Below are 22,235 nucleotides of genomic sequence, written 5' to 3' on the forward strand. Positions count from 1 at the left end.
ATGGGCAGTGGTGTGGGAGGGGGTAGCCATGGGGAGGGGACACAGGACAGGTGCCACCCACGGGGCAGTGGGGAATGCCCCCCAAAGTGGCCAAAATTGGGAGTGGATGAGCAGGGGTGCAGGGAGGGGGGTCCCCTGTTCTCTGCCCCAGCAGCCCCTTGGTTCTGCATGGGCATGGGGCTGGGGGGAGGCACTGGGGGGCTGTGATCCTGCACCCCCCGAGTTCAGCCAAGGGAGGTAGAGGGAGATGGGGGTGCCCCGAGGGGACATTGTTGCTGGTGGGGAAGGTGATGGGGTGGGCAGCATGGGGGAGCCCCCTCCACTAAACACTCCATGGGGCTGCAGTGGGGGATCCCCTTCCCCCCTGACCCCGCCATGGGGCTGGGGGGAACCCCATTCCTTGATCCGCCATGGGGCTGGGGGGATTCCCTTCCCCTGACCACCGGAGGGGCTGAGATGTGGGACCTCCCAATCTCTTGTGGGGCTCTGCTGGGGGGGGATCCCTTTCCCTTGGCTCCTTGTGGGGCTGCAGTGGGGGAACCCCTTCCCCTGACACCTACATGGAGCTGCGCTGTGGGACCCCTGTCCCCCGAGGGGTTGTGCTGAGGTACCCCCGTACCCTTGTGGGGCTGCACTGGGGGACCCGTGACTCCCCCGTGGGCCTGTGCTGAGGGATCCCCATTCCCTGACCCTCCCGTGGGGCTGCACTAAGGGAACTCCTGACCCCCGCGGGTCCATGCTGAGGGACCCCTGTAACCTTGTGGGGTTGCACTGGGGGACCCATGACCCGCCCGTGGGGCGGTGCTGGGGGAAGCCCCTTATCCCGGTTTCCCTTGGGTCCGCACTGGGGCCCCCCATCCCCTGACCCCCCGTGTGTCCATGCCGGGGTCCCCCATCCCCTGACCCCCCGTGTGCCCGCACCAGGGTACCCCATCCCCTGCTCCCCCCCCCGGACCCGTTTCCCCGCGGATTCTCGGAGTGTCCCGGCGGCTGCCGCCGGTGCCCGCGCGCGGGGCGGGCGGTGACGTCAAGGGGGAGGGCGTGTCCTCCCGCCTGGCCCCGCCCCCGGCGCGGCGCGAAGCCACGTGGGCTCCCGGGCGGCCCCTTTGCCGACGTGTCCCTGGCGCCGCGTGCCCCGGAAGTCCCGCCTCCTTCGGCAGGGCGGGGCGGGGCGCGAGGAGGCACCCCCTCCCGTGACGTCACCCCCGCCGCGGCCTCTCGTGCCGGCGCTGCGGCGACCCGCGCGTTCCCATTGGTGGAAGCGCGGAGGGGCGGGGCGAAGCGTGCGGCGGGGCCGGCCTCTCGTTGGCCCTTGTCCGGGCGGAGGGGCGTGGCTTAGGCGGAGCCCCGCCCAGTTCCCCGGCGAGGCCCCGCCCCGCGGCTCGGTTCCGCGCTCGCCCCGCTCCGCCGCGCCCGCCGCTCCCCCCGCCATGGCCTCCGCGGCCGGTCCCGGGCAGGGCGGCTCCGCGCCGCCGCTCGCCGTGCAGCGCGGCATCGTCAAGATGGTAAGCAGCGCCCTGCCCGCCCGCCGCTCCCGCGGCCTCCGCCGCCGCCTCGTGCGCCCGCCGGCCCGGAGCCGCGCCTCCCGCCCGTGCCCGGGGCTCCTCTCAGCTCCCCGGCTCCCCTCCCGCTAACTGGGACGCCCCCGCCCGTGCAGCCCCCTCCGGTGCCCCGAAGCCCGCCTCCCGTCCCCGTAACCCCTCCACCGTGCAGCGCGTTCCGGTGCCAGGGATTCCCCTCCTTTCCCGTCCCGGTAACCGGGACCCCCCCGCCGTGCGGTCCTCTCCGGTGCCCGGGACTTTGCTCCACTTCCCGTCTCTCCTCTCGGTAACCGGGACCCTCCCGCGGTGCGGCCCCCTCCGGTGACCCGGGACCCCCTTCACCTCCCGGTTACAGGTATCCTCTTCCCGCCTCCCGCCCCGGTAACCGGGACCCTCCCGCCGTGCGGTCCCCGCCGGTGACCCGGCACCTCTTTCCCATCCCGGTTACCGGGATTCCCCCCACCGTGCGGCTCCCGCCGGTGCATGGGACCCCCCTCCCGCCAGTGTAACCGGGACTACCGCTCCGATTCCCGGCACCCCTCTCCTCTGCCCGCTTCCTCTCCCGGTAACCGCGACCCCCCTCCAGTGCCCGGGACTTTCCTCCCGTCCCGGAGCCTCGCGATATGCCCCTGCTCCTCACGCCTTCCGGTTCCCCGGCACATGGTGCCCCGGGTGCTGCCGCGGCTCCGGGTGCTGCTGCCCCGTCCCGTCCCCGGCCGCTGGGAAGCGGCAGGAGGAACTTTCGGGTCCCCCTGCACATGGCGGGGACCGGGAGCCGGTGGAGCCGGTGCTCCCGCTCTGCTGCCGGCCCGAACCCCCCCCAGCCCGGAGAGAGCTCAGGATTCCCTGGCAGCACGAGTGGCAGCCCCAAGGCACCCCGTGTCCCACTGCCCGTGGGGCCACCAGCACCTCGGATGTCCCTCGGGTGCGCCAGGGGCTCCTCTTCCTCTGGTGCCAGCGGCATCCCCATGGGAAGGGGCGGTGGGATGGGATCCCGGAGCCCTCTCCGTGTCTTCTCTCCACGTGTTCCTGGTGAGCGAAGGTCAGGAGCGGGCTGGGATCAAGCCCTGGTGCCATATCCAGGTCCCTGTGGTTCCCAATATCCCAAAGTCTTGTGCCCAAACACAGGGTTTTCCCAGGGGACCCCCTCTGGGGCTGGAGTCAGTGCTGGCTGTGAACCCCACCACTGCCTTTGGACTGAGACCTTCACTCCAGGGGATGCTGGTGGTCTGGGGATGCTGCTTTCCCTGTCCTTTATCTCACCGGTGGCACGAGGATCCATTCCTGCCACCCCATCCCATCCATGCCCAAGCAGTGGATTTTGGGGTGCTCAGGAAGAACCTCACTTGGCTGCTCGTGCTCCATCCGAGGGGATGAGGATCCATGGTGTGATTTTGGGACAGGATGGTTGGCGTCTGCTGGATGAGAGGTGGCCACGTGTGGTGGACACCAGCTCATGGAGACCACACACCACCCTCATGTCGCATACCTGGGAGGGATGCTGTGGGGTCACTGGCCGGGCACCCCCCTGGGATGTGTCCCATGGGCCTCCTTCCCTTTCCAGGGCAGCACCCCAAAATCCCTGCCCAGGGCGTGCTGGAAAAGTGGGATTCCCTGGCTCTCCGTGGTGGTGCCATGGAGCCAGGAGCTGCTGGCTGGGGTGGCTCCTCTGCGATTCCCATCACAACTTGGTGGACTTGGAAGTTTTGGAGGTGTTTTTTGCACCTTCCTGCTGCATGTTTCCTCTGAAATCACAGCTGGACATTGGAGTTTCGGAGCAGGATGGGATGAAGAGCAGGAGTGGGGTGGTGATGGGGTTGGGGTCCTGCAGACACCAGCTGGAAGAGGCTCTGCCCGATGGTGTGGGATGGAGCTCAATGGGCTCCTTCCTTTTGGAGAGCCTGAGGAGCTGGGGGAGCACATGGAGTCATTCCATGGGTGCTTCGGGACCCATCTTTCCCTTCTCACCACCTTCCTTCCCATCTCTTTGTGCCCGGCAGCTGCAGCTCTGGACTTGGCTGTGCCAGCAGGGCCCTGGTGCATCCCTGTGCCATGCCCTGGCCGTGGTGCATCCATCGAGCTCCTGCACTAACTGCAGCTTCTGCAGCCTAGTTTAAGCCCAGGGTGCCCAGGCTGACGAGGAGGAGCATGGAATGCTCCACAGAGCTCCAGTAACAAACCTGGCCCCTTCCCGAGATCCAGGGTTTGTGTTGGTAATTGGATAAACCACTTACAGCATCCCTGTGCCCTATAAATGAAAGATTAAGGTTAATTACAGCCATGAAACCTCTAAGTCCTCAAGTACCGAGCACTGAGCCTTTGCTGTGGGATCAGTGTGTGTGGGTCAGGCTTAATTTGAAGTTGAATTCCCAGAACGTGCTGGTCTCTGCCGCGGATCCATGCAGGGAATGCTGCAGGCAGCAAGTGTGATGCTGTGGGGCTGGTTTTGGCCAAGTTCAGTGGGAGCTGGTGTCCCTGGCACTGGCTGCTGGGACAGGGGACAAGTCCTCTGCTTTGGGATGCGCTGTGAGCATCCATAGGGATTTTGGGTGGGCATAAAGCCAGGGCATGGGCTGAAATCCAGCCTGGAGGTTTTCTGTGAGTCCTTCAGCAGCATCAGTCCCGCATGTGGGGAGCCAGTCGTGATTAAATTGGGAACAGGGTGATCCCCAGCATGCTCAGAAGCTGGAGCTGCCTGGGCCGATGCCATGGGTGGCTTTGGGGTCTTGTACTGGGATGGAGCTGCGGGGAGACCCTGGGGTTCTGCAGCTGGGTCCTGTAATTGAGTCAGGAACAAGGAGGAAAGGTCCCATTTGGGGTCTCTGTTGTTCTGGGGATTCTCCCATCAGTTTTCTCCGTAGGGGTTTATTTGTCTGAGCTCTATGGAATCAGTTGGCTGGGGTTGCCACCCATGGGTGCAGCGTGCATCCCCTTCACTCCCAGTGGGTCAGATCCCCCACTAAAGGTCTTAGCATCACAGTAGGCAAAAGCATCCACTCGGAGCATGGTCCTCGCCGAGGCTTTTCCCTGCCTGCATCCTCCTGTGCTGTGCCAGCAGCTGTGCAGAGCCCCTTGGGGCGCTCCTGAATGTGGGAATGCTCTGCAGCAGCGGGGAGCAGCCCCGTGGGGCTGCTGGAGCTCTGGGAGATGGGTGGGATGGGATTGTCCAATGTAGCTGTGCTCCTGGCTCGGAGCACTCAGCAGCCAAATCACGGGGGGAAGATGGGGCCATCGGAGTAAAATCCCGGTGTGCCAAGTCCTTGTTGTTATCCAAGCTCTCCGTGTTCCGTCGTGCTGCCTCTGAAGGAGGAATGGGGTGTTTGCGAAGTGCAGGGTGAGGAGCTGGGTCCATCCTGCACCTGCAAGCAGGAAACCTGGCGCAGCTCCTGTGTGTGTGAGAAACCATTCCCTGTGGTGTCGAGCTTCCCATGGGGCAGGATCCATCCCTGGGTGTCCGTGTGCAGCATCCCCTCGTGCCCCCCCAGCCGCCCTCCTTTGCTGCTGTTTGGGGGACCCCTGTAACCCCTCTTTGTCCCCACAGGTGCTGTCGGGCTGTGCCATCATCGTCCGTGGCCAGCCCCGGGGGGGGCCCCCCCCCGAGCGCCAGATCAACCTCAGCAACATCCGCGCCGGGAACCTCGCGCGCCGCGCCGCCGCCGGCCAGCCCGACGCCAAGGACACCCCGGATGAGGTGGGTGCCTCAGGGGGCGCTGCCAACGGTCCCCGTTCCCCAGGGATCATGGACCGGGCTGGGTGGGGGCCCCCAGGGTGCTGGGGTGGCTCTGCAGACCACAGCACCCTCGGCTTGGGCAGTGCAAGAGGCATTGCCCATTGCCAGACCTTCCTGTGGGATGCAGGTGGCTCCTCCAGATCTCATGGAGGAGCTTCAATTATCCTTCAAGAGATTCTTTCCCTTCTCCGACCTTCCCAGTGTGGAATTTGGGGCGGGATTCTCCTTCCTTACCCTGCTGTGGTCACACACAGGACCGGGATGGGACAGGCATAATCCATTGGCAAGGACCAGGATGGCTGGGCAGGATCTGCAGAATACACATGGGGCAGCTACAGGATACAAAGAGTCCCTTCAGTCATTCTTTAAGAGATCTTTTCCCTGCTCCAGCCCTCCCAGTGTGGGATTTGGGGTGGGATTCTCCTTCCCCACCCTGCTGTGGTCACACACATGCCCAGGGTGAGGCAGACACAGTCTGGGATAGCTGGGCAGGGTCTGCAGGACCAGGGGAAGCTGATGGTGCCTCCAGGTTTCCTCTGTGGGGTTTTTCCTGCCCCAGGAATGGGGTTTTAGGAAGCAAAGGGGGGATTGCTTTGGCAGACGGATGGATGCAGGGCTTTTGTGCAAGGAGCCCGGCCCAGGCCACCCATCCTCCCAGCCCCGGGGGTGGTGCAGAGCGCTGGCAGCTAATTGCTCTCCCTGGGGAGTTTGTCTTCTGGAACACTGCTTCAGCCGTTAAATGTCACTCTTTCTTCATAAAATGATGCCTGTCAGGTTTGCTAATTGTTTATGAGCACGTCATGTTCTCCTCTGGACCATGTTCTCCACCCACCGCTGCGGTGGCGTGGGGCTGAGCTCGCCGGGGCTCCCGTGTGTTCCTACCTCCGTGCACAGAGGTGCTGGGAGATGCAGGAGCCTCCTGCTCCTGGCTCATCCTGGCTGTCGTGGTTGGTTCTGCTCTTCTCTTCTCCATGGGCATCCACACAGCCTTGGGTGGGAGCTGGAGGAGCCCCCACTGTGTCCCTGGGAGCTGGGGCTGGTCCAGGTCACTGCAGCTCCAGCTCCAGGAGCAGCCCTGGGGCCCGCTGGGTCTGGCTGTGCTTTGGGAGCATGACACCAGCTGGAAAACCAACCAGGACCCCTTCTGGTGGGATGGAGGGGGAGAGTGGAGGTGTTTCTGCTGTGGTTGATTCCTCCACAAGCCTCCAGCATGGTCCAACAGCACATGGGGGGCTCCAGGCTTCCCGGCTGCATTAGATGCATTGCTCATGGTGACTTCTTTCCTCCAGCCCTGGGGCTTCCCGGCTCGGGAGTTCCTGCGGAAGAAGCTGATCGGGAAGGAGGTCTGCTTTACTGTGGAGTACAAGACCCCGCAGGGCCGGGAGTACGGCATGGTGTACTTGGGGAAAGGTGAGCGCAGAGGGTCCCTTCTCATCTAAAGGGGTGGTGGGGAGCGTTGTGCGGTGTGAGGTGCTCACAGCTGGAGCTGTGTAGGGGTTGGGATGGGGTAGGTTGGGATGTGGTGTTGGCAGCAGGATGTATGCCCACTTTTCAGTGGAGATCCAGGTTTTGGTTTGTGTTGGAAGGGACCTTAAAGCTCCTCCAGCTCCAACCCCTGCCCCGGGCAGGGACACCTTCCACTAGAGCAGGTTGCTCCAAGCCCCTGTGTCCAACCTGGCCTTGAACACTGCCAGGGATGGGGCAGCCACAGCTTCTCTGGGCACCCTGTGCCAGCGCCTCAGCACCCTCACAGGGAAGAGCTTCTGCCTCAGAGCTCCTGCCTCAGAGCTCATCTCAGTCTCCCCTCTGGCAGGTTAAAGCCATTCCCCTTGGCCTGTCCCTCCATCCCTTGTCCAAAGCCCCTCTCCAGGTTTCCTGGAGCCCCTTCAGGCACTGGAGCTGCTCTAAGGTCTCCCCTTCAGGCGCCTTCTCTTCTCCAGGCTGCCCCAGCCCAGCTCTCTCAGTCATGCTCATTCCTGAGCTTCCAGTTTGCTTGTGGGGGCCTGGGAAGCCCTTTGGGATGCAGATCCTCTCCTGCAGAGCTGGGGGTGGATCATAGTTTTGGGGAGCTGCTGCTCCCCACTTCCCCACCCCATGGGCCATCCTTCAGCAGGAAGCCTGGCAGGTCCTGGTGGCACAACCTGCACCAGATCAACCTTGGAAAGGGTTTTGCTGCTTGTGCTCCTTTCAGTCATCCACAGCCTGGTTGTCTGCCACATTAAGGACTCCTGTGCTGTGCCTCCCATGTAGGTGTCATTCTTATTGTTAAATCCTAGCCTGTCACACTGCTGAGGTGAGAAATGAAGCAGAAAACATTTCCTGATGATGTTCGTCAAGGTTTAAATGCTCCTAATGTGGAAATGCTGCAGCAGCTCCCCTGGCAGTGGTGCAGCAGCTCTGGAGGGGTGGGATTTGGAGGGGTAGGAGCTTCCCATCACTATCTGGTCATGGCAGAGCCAGAGTGGAGATGCTGGGGAAGGGTTTGGGGTCCAAGCAGTGCCCTACACCCTGTCCCCAGCCACCCCTTGTGTTTCTGTAGATGAAGGATGCCTTCTGCAGACGTGCCCATTGCAGGTTGTGCTGGCAGTGCAGCCTTCGCTGGAGATCCAGACAGCCCCAGGGGTGCTGGGAGGGCATTGCCTGCCTGCCCTGGGTGCTGAGGATGTCCCTTTCCCATAGAGATGGTCCTGCGTGACATCAACCCTTGTGGCATCAGAGCAATGTGCCACCTTCCTACATGCTTAGCCCTGGCCTGGGGGAACTGGTGTCACCAGGAGAGCCCTGGGCTGCTCTGCTTCATGCATTGTGAAGGCCACGTGCTGCTGGGACACTGGGATAATGATAGGAGCCTTTTGCTCCTGGGTTACTCCGGTACATGTTGGCTGGAATCATCTTGGAAGTGCTTTCCAGGGCCGAGGTCTGGGTGTGTGCCTCTGGGCTGCCCCATGCGCTGGTGGCTCATCTCAGTAACTCCTTTTAGAACCATGGAATGGTTTGTGTTGGAAGGGACCTTAAAGCTCCTCCAGCTCCAACCCCTGCCCCGGGCAGGGACACCTTCCACTAGAGCAGGTTGCTCCAAGCCCCTGTGTCCAACCTGGCCTTGAACACTGCCAGGGATGGGGCAGCCACAGCTTCTCTGGGCACCCTGTGCCAGTGCCTCAGCGCTGGAACCCCAACTGCCCCCTGTGCTGGTGCTCATCTCCCTGACTCTCCTCTCTCCACAGACACGAGTGGTGAGAACATCGCAGAGTCCCTCGTGGCTGAAGGGCTGGCCTCCCGCCGGGAAGGGATCCGGGCCAACAAGTACGTATGTGGCTGCGCTCCTGTGCTGTGCTGGGGGGTCCCTGCTGCTCCAGTTCTCTGTGGTTATTTACCCGGCCATGGAGTCGTTGGGTTCCTCACCTGTGGCTTTCCATGGTGCCTGGGTTACACGGGCACTGGTGTCCCAGCATGGTGACCCCTTGTCTTTAGGTTTGGGGTGGTGAGGAGCTGGGGAGGGGGCCTCGGGTGTCTCCTTGCTCTGGATGCTGAGGCACCAGAGGTGTAGCCCTGAGCTGCAGAGCAGAAAGTCATGGAATCAGCCACGTTGGAAAAGACCTTCACGCTCATCCAGTCCAACCATTCCCAGCACTGCCAAGGCCACCACTAACCCATGGCACTGAGGCCTCGGCTACACGGGGTGTGAACACTTGCAGGGACGGTGACTCCAGGCCTGCCCTGGGCAGCCTGTTCCAATGCCTGAGCACCCTCTGGGGAAGGAATTGTTCCTCAGCTCCATCTAAACCTGCCCTGGGGCAGCTTGAGGCCGTTTCCTCTTGTCCCATCCCTTGTTCCTTGGGAGCAGAGAGCAGCCCCCTCCTGGCTCCATCCTCCTGTCAGTTGTAGAGAATGGAAAAGCTCCTGGTCACTGGAAAATAACGTGTGGAGTTGAGGTGCTTTGATTCATGCTGGTGAGGTGATGTTGTGATGCTCCTGCCCCTTATCCTACATCTCGTGGTGAGATGCCTGTGCCAGTGCCTTGGAGCTGAATCCAGTGCTCTGGGCACTGGTTATCCAGTTCCAGAGGTGGGAGTTGTGTCTGTGGCACTGCTATAAATACCAGTGGGACGCTATTTCCATCCCTACGCCTGCTGGGCTGGAAACTTGCCCATGTTGCTTCCTAAAACTCTTCCTGGCACACTTGGATCCCTTCCACGCAGTGCTTTTGGTAGCACAGCCTGTAAACAGGTACGTTGGATAAACGGAGTGTGCACTGCCAAGGGTGTGGATGGGTGAGTTCATACCCAGGCTTGCCAGTGCTGAAGCCTCAAGTGCCCGCAGGTCCTGCTTGCTCCCTACCCGGGGATATATTCCCTGTGCCCAGCCCTTGGGAATGTGGTTCCTGCCTGGTGCTGGTGGGCTCTGGGTGCTGGGGTTCAGCCGGTGTCAGCTCTTGCTGCCCTGTCCTGGTTCTGCACCTCCTGTATCGCTCTTGAGCTGTGGAGGTGGATGAGGGAGGGAAGCACCCGCCTGGCAGCTTCCTGGGGATACTGCACTGACTTCCATAGAATCATGGAGTGGTTTGGAAGGGAGCTTAAAGCTCCTTCAGCTCCAACCCCCTGCCCCGGGCAGGGACACCTTCCACTAGAGCAGGTTGCTCCAAGCCCCTGTGTCCAACCTGGCCTTGAACACTGCCAGGGATGGGGCAGCCACAGCTTCTCTGGGAAAAGTCTGTGCCAGCGCCTCAGCACCCTCACAGGGAAGAGCTTCTGCCTCAGAGCTCATCTCAATCTCCCCTCTGGCAGGTTAAAGCCATTCCCCTTGGCCTGTCCCTACAGGCCCTTGTCCAAAGCCCCTCTCCAGGTTTCCTGGAGCCCCTTTAGGCACTGGAGCTGCTCCAAGGTGTCCCCTTCCGGAGCCTTCTCTTCTCCAGGCTGCCCCAGCCCAGCTCTCTCAGCCTGGCTCCAGAGCAGAGCTGCTCCAGCCCTCGCAGCAGCTCCGGGGCCTCCTCTGGCCTCGCTCCAGCAGCTCCACGTCCCTCTTGTGCTGTTACCCAGAGCTGGATCAGGGCTGCGGGGGGGAGGTTCCCCAGAAGGGGAGAATCACTCTGGGACCCGCTGGGGCTTGTACCAAGGGGGGTCCATGAGCTTGTGCAGTGGCCACGTTGGCTGCCACCACCACTCCTCACCATGCAGCTGTGATGTCCGCAGGAGCAGTCAGCATAGGACTGAGCTTGCTGCAATTAAACATGGCCTGGAGCATGGTCCTGCTCCATGTTTGCTCTCCTAATTCAAAGGATTTGTTATTGGGTCGTGTGGTCACTCTCAGCCACTCACTCATCAGCTACTTGGGTTGGGTGCTTCAGTGATGCAGCCTCGGTGCTGGAGAAGCTGGGTTTGATTCACTGTGTGTTGCTGTCAGCAGCACAGGTCTTGCTCGCCAGCTCACCCGGGCACTGCCTATTCTAGCTGTGAGTGATCAAATCACTAAAGCATCCTGAGACATGCCTGGAAGATGGATATTCCCAGTGATAAACCTTGCAGGAGCCAGCAGCCTCACCCCGTCTCGCCCTGTCCTTGCAGCCCCGAGCAGAGCAGGCTGGCAGAGCTGGAGGAGCAGGCCAAGAGTGCCAAGAAGGGGATGTGGAGTGAGGGGACGGGCTCCCACACCATCAGGGACATCAAGTACACCATCGAAAACCCCCGGCACTTCGTGGACTCCATGCACCAGAAGCCAGTCAATGGTAAGCTGGCACCAACCCTGACCTCCATCCCTTGTGTCTGCCTGCACCATGCTGCTCTGGTGCTGTTCCCAGCACCCTCTTGCTGCAGAGAGCTGGCTCCAGCTCCAAGCTTCCCTCCGCAGCAGGACCAACCTCTCTGCTTTTGCTCCACAGCCATCATAGAGCACGTGCGGGACGGCAGCGTGGTCAGAGCCCTTCTCCTCCCCGACTACTACCTGGTGACCGTCATGCTCTCGGGGATCAAGGTGAGGCTCAGTGCTGGCCCTGGCCCCTTTCAGGAGTGCTCAGGAGTCCTCTTAGCAGCAACTCCCCTCTCGAATTTGCACCATCCTTCACTGTGCATCCTCCTCGGTGCCGTTTGGTACCAGTGCAGGGGTTGAACTGGTACCCGCTGGCTGCCAGGCTCGTAGCATCATGGAATCAGCCAGGTTGGAAAAGACCTTCAAGCTCATCCAGTCCAATCATTCCCAGCAGTGCCCAGGCCACCACTAACCCACGGCACTGAGGCCTCGGCTACACGGGGTGTGAACACTTGCAGGGCCGGTGACTCCAGCCCTGCCCTGGGCAGCCTGTTCCAATGCCTGAGCACCCTCTGGGGAAGGAATTGTTCCTCAGCTCCATCTAAACCTGCCCTGGGGCAGCTTGAGGCCGTTTCCTCTTGTCCCATCCCTTGTTCCTTGGGAGCAGAGACCAGCCCCCTCCTGGCTCCATCTTCGTGGGGCTGGGATGGAGGCAGGGACGCAGCTGCCTCATTGCCTGCTGTGCCATCCTGCCCCAGTGGCGCGCTGGTTGCAGCCTGTGGCTGTGCACATGCTGGTGTGGGGTGTCACCATGGGGATGGGAACAGGCTTGGATTAGGTGGGTACCAGCTCCAGGTGGATTACACTGGGAGTTGCTCCCCATAGTCTGGTTTGCTCCTGGTAGTTTGCTGGGGCATGTAAAGGGCTGTGTTGGTGCAACATGGCACGGAAGCACCAGGATGAAGCCCCAACCTGTCTCCTGGAAGCTACATCCAGAGCACAAGGACTACATGCATTCTTCCTCCCCAGGGATGTTTCTCACCTCCCCACTGAGATTTTGGGGGGCAGCCCATGCTCTGACCGTGTCCCCCTTTGCCGCAGTGCCCTACATTCAAGCGGGAGGCAGATGCCCCTGAGGTTCCGGAGCCGTTTGCTGCCGAAGCCAAGTTCTTCACAGAGTCCCGGCTGCTGCAGAGGGACGTGCAGATCGTCCTGGAGAGCTGCCACAACCAGAACATCCTGGGCACCATCCTGCACCCGGCAAGTGGGGCCGCTGCTGGTGCTGAGGGGTGGTAGAGGGTCCTGGCGGGCTGTTGGTCATCACTTGCTGAAGGTCCAAGTGCCTTTAGTGGGGTTTCTGGGAGTTGTGGGCTCTTTACTGGTGGATGTGGGAGACCATGGTCCAGCTGAGCATCCCATAAGGAGAGCAGAGCCCTGTGGTTATCACTGGGGTGGTCTTTGGTAGCCCTGGGGTGCTGTGGTCAGGGCTCTCTGGGGACCTGTGACATCTAAGGTGCTGAGCAGGCGGGGACAGGGGAGGGAAGCCCAGGTCTCCTCAAGGATGCAGGGGTAGATGTCGGTGCCTCCTCCCCTTGTCCACAGAACGGGAACATCACCGAGCTCCTGCTGAAGGAGGGCTTTGCCCGCTGCGTGGACTGGTCCATCGCCGTCTACACCCGTGGTGCAGACAAGCTGCGGGCAGCTGAAAGGTGAGTCTGGTGCCAGGAGCCACGGTGTGCCTGTGGTAACTACAGCCCCCCATCCACATGTGGGGTACCCCAGTGCTCACCAGGGTGGGGGGTGGATGCGATCTCTCCTTGCAAGTCTGCATCAGCCCCACTGCCTCTGCCAGGGCTTTGGTGGACAATGTGCTGTTGGTCCCCGCTGGGGACAGCAGCTTGAGCATCACTCCTGTCCCCTCTCCTGCCAGGTTCGCCAAAGAACGCAAGCTGAGGATCTGGAGGGACTATGTGGCCCCCACAGCAAACTTGGATCAGAAGGACAAGCAGTTTGTGGCCAAGGTGAGTGGCTGGAAGAGCAGGGGAAGGGTCTGTATGGGAGTGGAGGATGCCCTTGTTGGCGTCTACATGGAATGGTTTGTGTTGGACGGAACCTTGAAGCTCCTCCAGCTCCAACCCCCTGCCACGGGCAGGGACACCTTCCGCTAGAGCAGGTTGCTCAATGTGCGGTGTTCCATGTGCACCTCCAGAGAGTTTTGCCTTGCCTGCATCCCCGGCACGGTCTGCGGTGCACGACTGCGCACTGGGATCTTGGGCAGGTTTGGGGCGGGAAGAGGTGGGCCAGCGGGGAGGGGAAGGGACGATGACTCATAGGGATGAGCTGGTGGGTGCTGCCGAGATGTTCTCACCCTGCCTGCAGCTCTCCTGCCTGCAGAGGGCTGTTCGGGCTCCGCAGAGCTTTCCTTCCCTCTCCTGCCTGCGTTCCCAGGGTGGTACTGGTCACATCCCTGCCCTCATCCGGGGCATTCCTGGTGTGGGGCTCCATGGCACCTCCCTGCCCAGCTCCAGGGCCTCGCTAGCCCCACACACAGCTCTAGGGCTGCCCCGCTACAGCGGTCCCCACGCTCCTTCCCGTGTTCCTGGCACGGTTCAGACAGGGTAGCTGGTTCAAAAGGGAGGATGCGATGGGAGCTGATCCCCTGCCCTAGGTGGGTATCCTTGTGGAGGGACCGCTTGCCTGGGCAGTGATGGGAAGCAATGGGCAGTGATGGAGTGTTCAGGGTCCAGATACTGGGAGAGGGGAGCAGCCCACTAGATGGTGCTGCCGGCTCGCCCAGCGCCGGGGCCAGAGGAGCTTTGGTTCTCCTGGAAACCCTGGGAAGTGTGCAGCAGCAGCCGGATTTCTTGGAAAGTCAGCTTAACCCCTCTGCTCCCTCTGCATCCTGGGGGGATCCTGCACCAGAGCATCCTTCTGGCTGCTCCATCCCTACTGGGGTCATGCCTGGACACCCCTGCCTTGCAGGGTGCTCCAGGGGGATGCTCCTTCCCTGCCTTCCTCCAGGGACACTGGTGGTCCCTGGTAGACCAGGGTGGCAGGAGCAGCAACAGGGCTTGGAGCAGAGCATCCCTGGCCAGGCAGTGGCTCAGGGAGCTCAGGAGCTGCCGGGCAGGGCAAAGCCGGCAGCTCTTAGGATCATAGAATCATGGAATCAACCAGATTGGAAAAGACCTTTAAGATCATTAAGCCCATCTTGTGCTGGTCCCATCTCATTCATGTGGTGCAACCAGTTTAATCCACTCATCCGTGCGGTGCTGCCACCAGCAGCAGCTCCTGTGCTGTGGGATGAGGCTGGTTTGATGCTGGTTTCGGTGTTAGCTCTGAGATTATGCCCTTCTCTACAACGCCCTGTCGGTCAGCTCGGATACAGCGGGTGGTGCTGTTAGCAGAGACCCCCAGACCCTTCCCACCAGCTCCCCCAGGCCATAAAGGCTTTGCTGGGCTTTTCCTCTCCAAGAGGCACATGGATGTGGCCCAAATGCCAAGCCCAGAGGCTCTCGGAAAGCCGGAGGTGTAAAACCCCGTCTCTGGGGAGAAGGACCATGGTTGGCCCCCCCCACGGTTCTGTTACCATGGTGGGAAGTAACCCCTGGGCACGGGGCCGGCGTGTGCTGGTGCTGGCACGTTCGGAAGCACCATCCTGCCACTGGGAAAGCTGCTGCCGGAGCCAGGAGCCGGCACGGGGGCCGTTAGTCACGCTTTGCTCAGCAGCTTGTGGAGGAGGCGGGTGGATGCTCCTGGCATTTCCAAGATGCCCGTTCTGTTGTTGAATAGCTCGGGAGCGGGCTGGGATGCTGGCAGGGAGCTGCGGCAGGCGGGTCTCTCATCCCGAGCCCCCCACAAGGCAGTAGAGCTGCCTGTGGCAGGTTTGGGGCTCCACACATCTCCAGCCCTCGTGCCAAGCATTGCCATGGGGCACCCATCCCCTTGGGAGAGGTGGGAATCATGCTATGGAACAGAGGGGCAGGCTGCATCACCCTTAGGGTTCCAGGGCAGGATGGACCCCTAGTTCTGGGCACAGCCCCTCACTTTTCCAGGTTCCCCCCCAACCCAGGAGCACTCAGACCCCTGGGGTCTGCTCCAGCATGGTTTGGCTGCCCTGGATCTGCATTGGGATGCTCCAAAATACAGTGAACACCACAGTGCAGCCTTCCAGTATCTGAAGGGGGCTACAAGGATGCTGGAGAGGGACCTTCATCAGGGACTGTAGTGATGGGACAAGGGGTGATGGGTTCAAGCTGAAACAGGGGAAGTTCAGGTTGGATATAAGGCAGAAGCTCTTCCCTGTGAGGGTGCTGAGGCGCTGGCACAGGGTGCCCAGAGAAGCTGTGGCTGCCCCATCCCTGGCAGTGTTCAAGGCCAGGTTGGACACAGGGGCTTGGAGCAACCTGCTCTAGTGGAAGGTGTCCCTGCCCAGGGCAGGGGTTGGAGCTGGAGGAGCTTAAAGTCCTCCCCACCCCAAACCATTCCATGATTCCATCCCTGCTCCTGGGGTGGAGACTCAGAATTCCTCCTCCTTCAGTTCAACCTGCTCCTTATGCACCCAGTGCAAAGCATCACTCAGGAGCTGTCAGGCACATCCCACCCCCCGGGGGCTCTCTTTTGTAGTGTCAATTTTTGCTCTTTTCCCCCTTCCTGGGAATTGTGACAGGGAAAACCAGGACAAATACCCGCTCGCTGTGGAGTGCCAGAGCTGGGCACGTGCGCGGCTCCCCGGAGGGCCACATCCATCCCCTCCAGCGCCCTGCAGCGGGTTCTGAGCACGGGCAGCAGCCACTGCTCCGGCGCTGAAGCCGCCTCCGTGTTGGGCAGGAGCCGAGGTGCTGGTTTGCAGCGGCAGAGCTGACGTAGCATCTGCTGGGGGATGGAGGAGGAGGAGGAGGAGGAAGATCCCAACCTGTCTTTGCACCGTCGAGCAGCCGCAGCAAATGGGCTCGGGCTAATTTTGGATCCATCCTGGTCAGCTGCCGGTGCTTTGAGCCAAGGGGTTGGGTTTGGGGAGAAAGGAGGGGAGAAGAAATTAAGGCTTGGCCTCGATTGTGGATTTGATGCCTGTGAGTGGCAAGGAGGAAAGCGGCGGAATGAAAAGGGGATGGGAAGAGGCTGGAGGCTTTCTGCTGAATCCCCTACGTCAGCGTGTCCTGGAGCGCTCGGGGATTTGGGACAGCGCTGCTCCGAGTTGAATGCCTTGTGCTGAAAGCTCTCCCCTGCCAAAAGCTGTTTATGAACCAGCTTTGTATGTGGGGCTTGGAGAGGTTGTATCATCCCAACGTCCTGCTGTGGGGCAGGATCAGCCCCCTCGGGGGGTTCCGGGCGGGAATGGGGCTCCATGGCAGCCCTTCGGATGTATCCAGGCTGGCTGGGGCAGGCGTTGCCTCCTGCCATGCTGCGGGCTGGAGGAGGTGCCTGTGGATGAGCCGTGCCTCTCTCTTCTATTTAGTCTTATTTTTAACCCCACTTTGCAAAATACTTGGAGCCAAATCACCTCGGATCTCAGCGGGAGCTGCCAAAGCTGGTGCAGGAGCTGCTCTATGCTGAGCTGAGCACCAGCCCCTGCCAAAACCCCTCTTAAAGCAGTTTCTGGTCAGGGGGAAGCGCCGGCACCTCTCTGTGCTGGGCACCAGGTCCCCAAGTGCCACCGTCACTGTCTTACATGAGGGCACTCTCAGCTTTGGGGATGGTCCCCATGCAGCAGCCTGTCCCCAGCCAGGTTAAAGCCATTCCCCTTGTCCTGTCCCTACAGGCCCTTGTCCAAAGCCCCTCTCCAGGTTTCCTGGAGCCCCTTTAGGCACTGGAGCTGCTCTAAGGTGTCCCCTTCAGGAGCCTTCTCTTCTCCAGGCTGCCCCAGCCCAGCTCTCTCAGCCTGGCTCCAGAGCAGAGCTGCTCCAGCCCCCAGAGGAGGGGTGGGCACCTCGGGATCACCCTCGGGCTCCTCCTGCCCTGTCCTGCCTGGGACTTGCAGACCCCCAGTGCTCCGGCCTCATGGACCACATCCTGCAGCATCCCACATCCCAGCAGAGACCCACCACAGCCTCATGAAGGTCCCTGCACATTAACGCTGCCAGGAAGGGGATGCTCAGGGCTGGAGGGACTTGCTGAGTCCCTGGTGCTGGTTGTTGGCTCCTGCACGTAACATGGGCTGTGCCGGAGGTCGGGATGCCGGGAGCAGGCGGCGGGATCCTGCCCTGCTGCTGCCTTCTGCCAGAGAACAAATGAGATCTGACCGCTGTTCCCGCAGCTCCGACATGGAAGTGCAGAGTGCGCGTGATGGATGTGTAACGTAGCAGAGGGTTTGCCCCTGGATCTGACCTGCAGCTCTTCTGGCTGCAGCATCTTATCTTCACATCTTGCTTTCTCGAAGCCTTCTGTGAGAGGGAAGGGAGAGATGCCCAATGTGCTGCTGGGGTCCCATCCTCACCCCTCCAGCGAGGAGGATGCCCTGAAGCATGAGATTTGATTACTCCACTTAGCATGCAAAGTGCTTTGGGCTCGGCTCTGCCATGAAAAACAGGAGCTGGGTCCCGGGAGAGGCTGAGTCCTTGGGCAGGGACGTCCCCTGGGGGGGGGTTTGCTGTGCTGAGAGGAGCCCTGGCAATCCTCAGTGTCTGCTTTAATGTTAATTCCTATAATCCTGTTATCCCTTTGGCTAAGCGCGTTTTGAGGGACTGACGTGCTTGCTGGGGCAAAAAGTGCTGCGAGTGGAGCAAGTCTGCGCCCTTCTCCCTCTGCTTCCCCCCATGGCTCTGCAGGGATGTGTGTGGCTGCGCTCCCTGTGCATCCTTATGGATGAGCAACAATGGGAATGCTTTGGATTTGGCCTAGGGGAGCTGGGTTTGTGCTGGGGGCAGGCAGGGAAGGTCAGTGCCCTGCCAAGGGGAATACCCGGGTGCCTTGTGCCTGCTGCTGCTCAGTGCAGACTGGAGAAGGTTCATAGAATCATAGAATCAGCTAGGTTGGAAGACCTTTAAGCTCATCAAGTCCAACCATTGCCCAGCACTGCCAAGGCCACCACTAACCCATGGCACTGAGGCCTCGGCTGCATGGTTTATGAGCACTTAGGGAACCACCAGCCAGGACACACCATTGTGTGATTGTGGGGTAGAAGAGTCTGTGCCAGGGGTTGTGCTCAGTGTCTGCTACAGTCACAGGCTGGTTTAGGTTGAAGGGACCTTAAAGCTCCCCCAGTTCCAACCCCTGCCACGGGCAGGGACACCTTCCACTAGAGCAGGTTGCTCCAAGCCCCTGTGTCCAACCTGGCCTTGAACACTGCCAGGGATGGGGCAGCCACAGCTTCTCTGGGCAACTGTGCCAGAGCACAGGTTGGACGTGTGCTCATCCATTGCCCAGTGCCAACGTCTGTTCTTCAGTCCCTGTCTGGTTTTGTTTCTGGAGTGAAACCCTGTGGGGCTGAGCATTGACACAGGGCTGGTGATGTGCTGGTGTGCTGTGGCATCACTGTTTGGGGACCTTGCAGGGCTCTGACCAGCACTGAGCTCCTCAGGCTTGGCGAACAGGACCATGGATATGCCAGTGAGCTGCATTCACCCCAGTGACCCACTGGGCACTCGGAATGGGGTTGGAGCTACTTAGTCTGTGCCATCTACCAGGGGACAAAGCCGGGGTGGGTTGTGGTGCGTTCCAGAGCCTGGGCAGTGCCCAGCTCCGGTGCTTGTCCCGCATGTGGGTGCTGTGTTCACCTCTGCTCTCTCCCTCCGCAGGTGATGCAGGTGCTGAACGCAGATGCCATCGTGGTGAAGCTGAACTCTGGGGACCACAAAACCATCCACCTCTCCAGCATCCGACCCCCGAGGCTGGAAGGGGACAGCACGCAGGTGACCGTGGGGACGTGTGGAGGGGGGTGACCATAGGGTGAGGTGGGTGCTCTGCACCCAGTGGTGCAGCAATCACCAGTGTCCTTCACTGCGCCTGGTTGGAGTTGCCTCATTGTGAGGCTCCTCTTCCATCTGGCTTGACCCGTCCGTGCCAAGTACCCCCTTTTTCATCCTGGGGGAGCCCTGTGCGGTGCAGGAGGCCTTTGAGAGGGTTTAAGTGTGTTCTTTGATGGCTGCAGGGAGACCAATGCCTCCATCATCCCCTGCCTCAGTTTCCCCTTCTGTATTGTGGGTACTATCGCGTCTCTGCTCTGGGATCATGGAAAAGCCCCGTTCCCACAATGTGGGGCTATGGATGATGTGCAGTGAGATAATCCTCAGGGATATGCTGGTGTACGGTGTCCCATCCCTGCGGCCTCATGCCCCTTGGTGCATGGGCAGTATGGGAGCTGCTTCTCGGCATCCTTATGTCCGTTCCCAGCCGTGGATTTGGGCTGTTCCATGTGCTCACAGAGCGCAGCAGCAGCTCTGCCCTCCCCTTCCCCTGCAGCCTGATGTTTGCCTGGCGCTGCGGGGGAGAAGCAGGAGGCTGCTGGAGATGATGCAGAGTGAGCAAAGCCCTTTGGTTTCCCTTCTCCTCCTCCTTGTGCCGTTCAGCTTGATGCTTGGCAGTGCCACTCCGAGCATCCTTCCCCTCTGCCGTGGGGCTGGCTGGGGTTGGGAAGTGCTTCCCTCCTTCCTCTCTGCCTCTGCTCATCCTCTGGCTCGGAGTGATGCTGGGATCTGACTCAGAGACCTGCAGCATCAGGATCTGATGGAGAAATCCCAGGGTTTTGGTCTTTGGAAAACACTGCATTGTTCCCGCACAGTTTGGTCTCGGCTCTGCTCGGTTTGAGCATCTCGCAAGCTGGACCTCGAGCCTCACGCTCGCCAGTGACATGAAAGCACCCAGAATAAGCTCTGCAGTCACACGCTGAGTCCCCTTCACCCCCGCTCAAAGCACCTCTGCTGTGCGGGGAGCCACGTCGCTGGTTTAATCCCTGTGCCCCTTTCTCGGGTGGCCACAGGGGCCCCGGAGCCAGGCACTGCCCGGCGTTGCCTGGTCTAAAGCCATCCGAAAGCTTCTTAGGGCAGGGATTTATCTGCTGGCTGCTGCTTCCTTTTATTTCCCACCCCCCCTAATGGTTGATGCACTCGAGAGCTGCCGAGACCCCTGTTGAGCACCCGCATTGTTCCTCCTCCTCATCCGGTGCCTCTGGAGATGATGAGGAGTGAGAGGAGGGATTTCCAACCGGGAGCTGAAAGCCAATTCACCCAGCACTGAACAAAACCACCTTTTCCAGGGCTGGGCTTTCATCCCAAACAGCACTGACGGGCTGAGCACTGGCCTTGCCGTGCTGGTGGGTGACAGCACCGTGTGCCACAGCTCCCTGCGCAGGGACAGAGCCCAGGCTGCTCCTGGACCAGCAGTTTGGCAGTGCCTCCCTCCTAGGATGCTGCCATGGTTTGTACGCACTGAATTAGGAATAACTGCCCCAGATCAGGCTCTTCTTCCCGCTGGTTCCCTATCAGCACCAGGTGGATGGGAGCGGAGCAGCCCATATGCATGGTCAGGAGGGCACGGGGTGCTGGTGCTGCCAGGAGTACTGGGGTCCCTTTGGGGTCCCTTTGTGGCTTCTTTGGTTTCTGGGGCTCCTTTGGGGTCTCTTTGTGGCTGCTTTGGTTTCTTTGTGGTTTCTGTGGCTCCTTTGCAGCTCCTTTGGGGTCTCTTTGTGGCTTCTTTGCGGCTTCTGTGTGGTTTCTCTGTGGAGCAATCTGATCTCCAAGGAGACTGCAGAAGGCGGCTGCTCCCCGCTGCGCTTCCAGCTCTCCCGGCAAACCCCGTTGCTTGTTTCCTTGCTGCAGCCCCGGTGCACGGTCGGTGCCTTCCCCCTGCCCACTGGGAGCTGCTGGACTCGCTTGGTGCTGCCCTAAACCTGGGCTCATTGCCCCACTGATACCCCAGCACCCCAAAGCCACCACATCGCAGCCAAGTCACTGGTCTGCATCTGGCTTCTCGGCTGGGGAGCTCATTGCATGGTGTGGGTTTGGCATTCGGAAACATCTCCACCTTTAGGTTCCATCCAGGGTTTGAAGGTGCCAGGTCCTGCTGTCAGACCTTCAGTGGTGTGAAATTGCCTGTCCTTGTGAGCGTGGCTTGGCCAGCACAGCCCCTGGTCATTCAGCTCCGCTTCCATCCTCCTCCTCTCCTTCATTCTCCAAGAGCTGGAGCACCCAGCTCTGGAGCTCATCCTGCTCTGATCTCGGTTGGAGCCTGTGTGCTCATGATGGTTCTAGCAATGACATTCATTTGGGTACTTGGCTGCCACCACCGTGCCAGCCTCTTGCTTGGACATCCCCAACACTGGGGTCAAGCTCTTTCCCATTGTGGTCTCCCCAGTGCTGCTGGTGGGTCCCCTCGTACCACACCAGAGCATTTGGCCCTACATTGTGCGTGCCCCAGTTCAACCTAGAGTCATGGAATAGTTTGGGTTGGAAAGGACCTTAAGATCATCCAGTTCCAACCCCTTGCCACAGGCAGACACCTCATTTATTCCTTTCTGGGTTTTAGCTGCCTTTAGGTGCCTCTGCTTTTCCATCTCTGGCTCTGCTCAGTTGATTAACTGTGAATGCAATTAATGAGTGATTCCCCCCGCCCCTTCCAAATCATTAGTTTAAAAGTAATTAATAAACAAAACCCATCAAAAAACCCAACAATCAACCAAAAAGCCCTTCACAAAGTGAGCACCTCGCTCAGCTGCATGTGAGCACCAGGTCGAGGGAGGGGATCCTGCTCCTCTGCTCTCTTGAGACCCCACTTGCAGCACTGTGTGCGGTGCTGGTGTCCTCAGTATCAGAAGGACATGGAGCTGTTGGAGCAAGTCCAGAGGAGGCCACGAGGATGATCAGGGGCTGGAGCAAGTCCAGAGGAGGCCACGAGGATGATCAGGGGCTGGAGCAGCTCCTGTATGGAGACAGGCTGAGAACATTGGGGCTGTTGAGCCTGGAGAAGAGAAGCTGCGTGGAGACCTCAGAGCAGCTTCCAGTGTCTGAAGGGGGCTACAAGGATGCTGGAGAGGGACTCTTCAGGGACTGGAATGAGAGGACAAGGGGTGATGGGTTCAAACTGAAACAGGGGAAGTTCAGGTTGGAAATAAGGCAGAAGCTCTTCCCTGTGAGGGTGCTGAGGCGCTGGCACAGGGTGCCCAGAGAAGCTGTGGCTGCCCCATCCCTGGCAGTGTTCAAGGCCAGGTTGGACACAGGGGCTTGGAGCAACCTGCTCTAGTGGAAGGTGTCCCTGCCCGTGGCAGGGGGTTGGAACTGGTTGATCTT

The 22,235-nt window shown here is 60.6% G+C and overlaps 1 protein-coding gene across 1 annotated transcript in view; it reads left to right on the forward strand.

Moving 5' to 3' along the window:
- The first annotated feature begins 1,313 nt into the window (after positions 1 to 1,313).
- Positions 1,314 to 22,235, forward strand: part of SND1 (staphylococcal nuclease and tudor domain containing 1) — a 104,019-nt gene continuing 83,097 nt past the window's right edge. The window contains exons 1-10 of the mRNA XM_030472073.2: positions 1,314 to 1,505; positions 5,083 to 5,232; positions 6,561 to 6,681; positions 8,496 to 8,574; positions 10,833 to 10,993; positions 11,147 to 11,238; positions 12,115 to 12,273; positions 12,616 to 12,722; positions 12,944 to 13,034; positions 18,750 to 18,863. Of these exons, the coding sequence (XP_030327933.1) occupies positions 1,431 to 1,505; positions 5,083 to 5,232; positions 6,561 to 6,681; positions 8,496 to 8,574; positions 10,833 to 10,993; positions 11,147 to 11,238; positions 12,115 to 12,273; positions 12,616 to 12,722; positions 12,944 to 13,034; positions 18,750 to 18,863 (1,149 nt within the window). The 5' untranslated portion in view covers positions 1,314 to 1,430. The remainder of the gene's footprint in view (positions 1,506 to 5,082; positions 5,233 to 6,560; positions 6,682 to 8,495; positions 8,575 to 10,832; positions 10,994 to 11,146; positions 11,239 to 12,114; positions 12,274 to 12,615; positions 12,723 to 12,943; positions 13,035 to 18,749; positions 18,864 to 22,235) is intronic.

This window comes from Strigops habroptila, chromosome 3 (assembly GCF_004027225.2).
Source record: "Strigops habroptila isolate Jane chromosome 3, bStrHab1.2.pri, whole genome shotgun sequence".
Lineage (NCBI taxonomy): Eukaryota > Metazoa > Chordata > Aves > Psittaciformes > Psittacidae > Strigops > Strigops habroptila.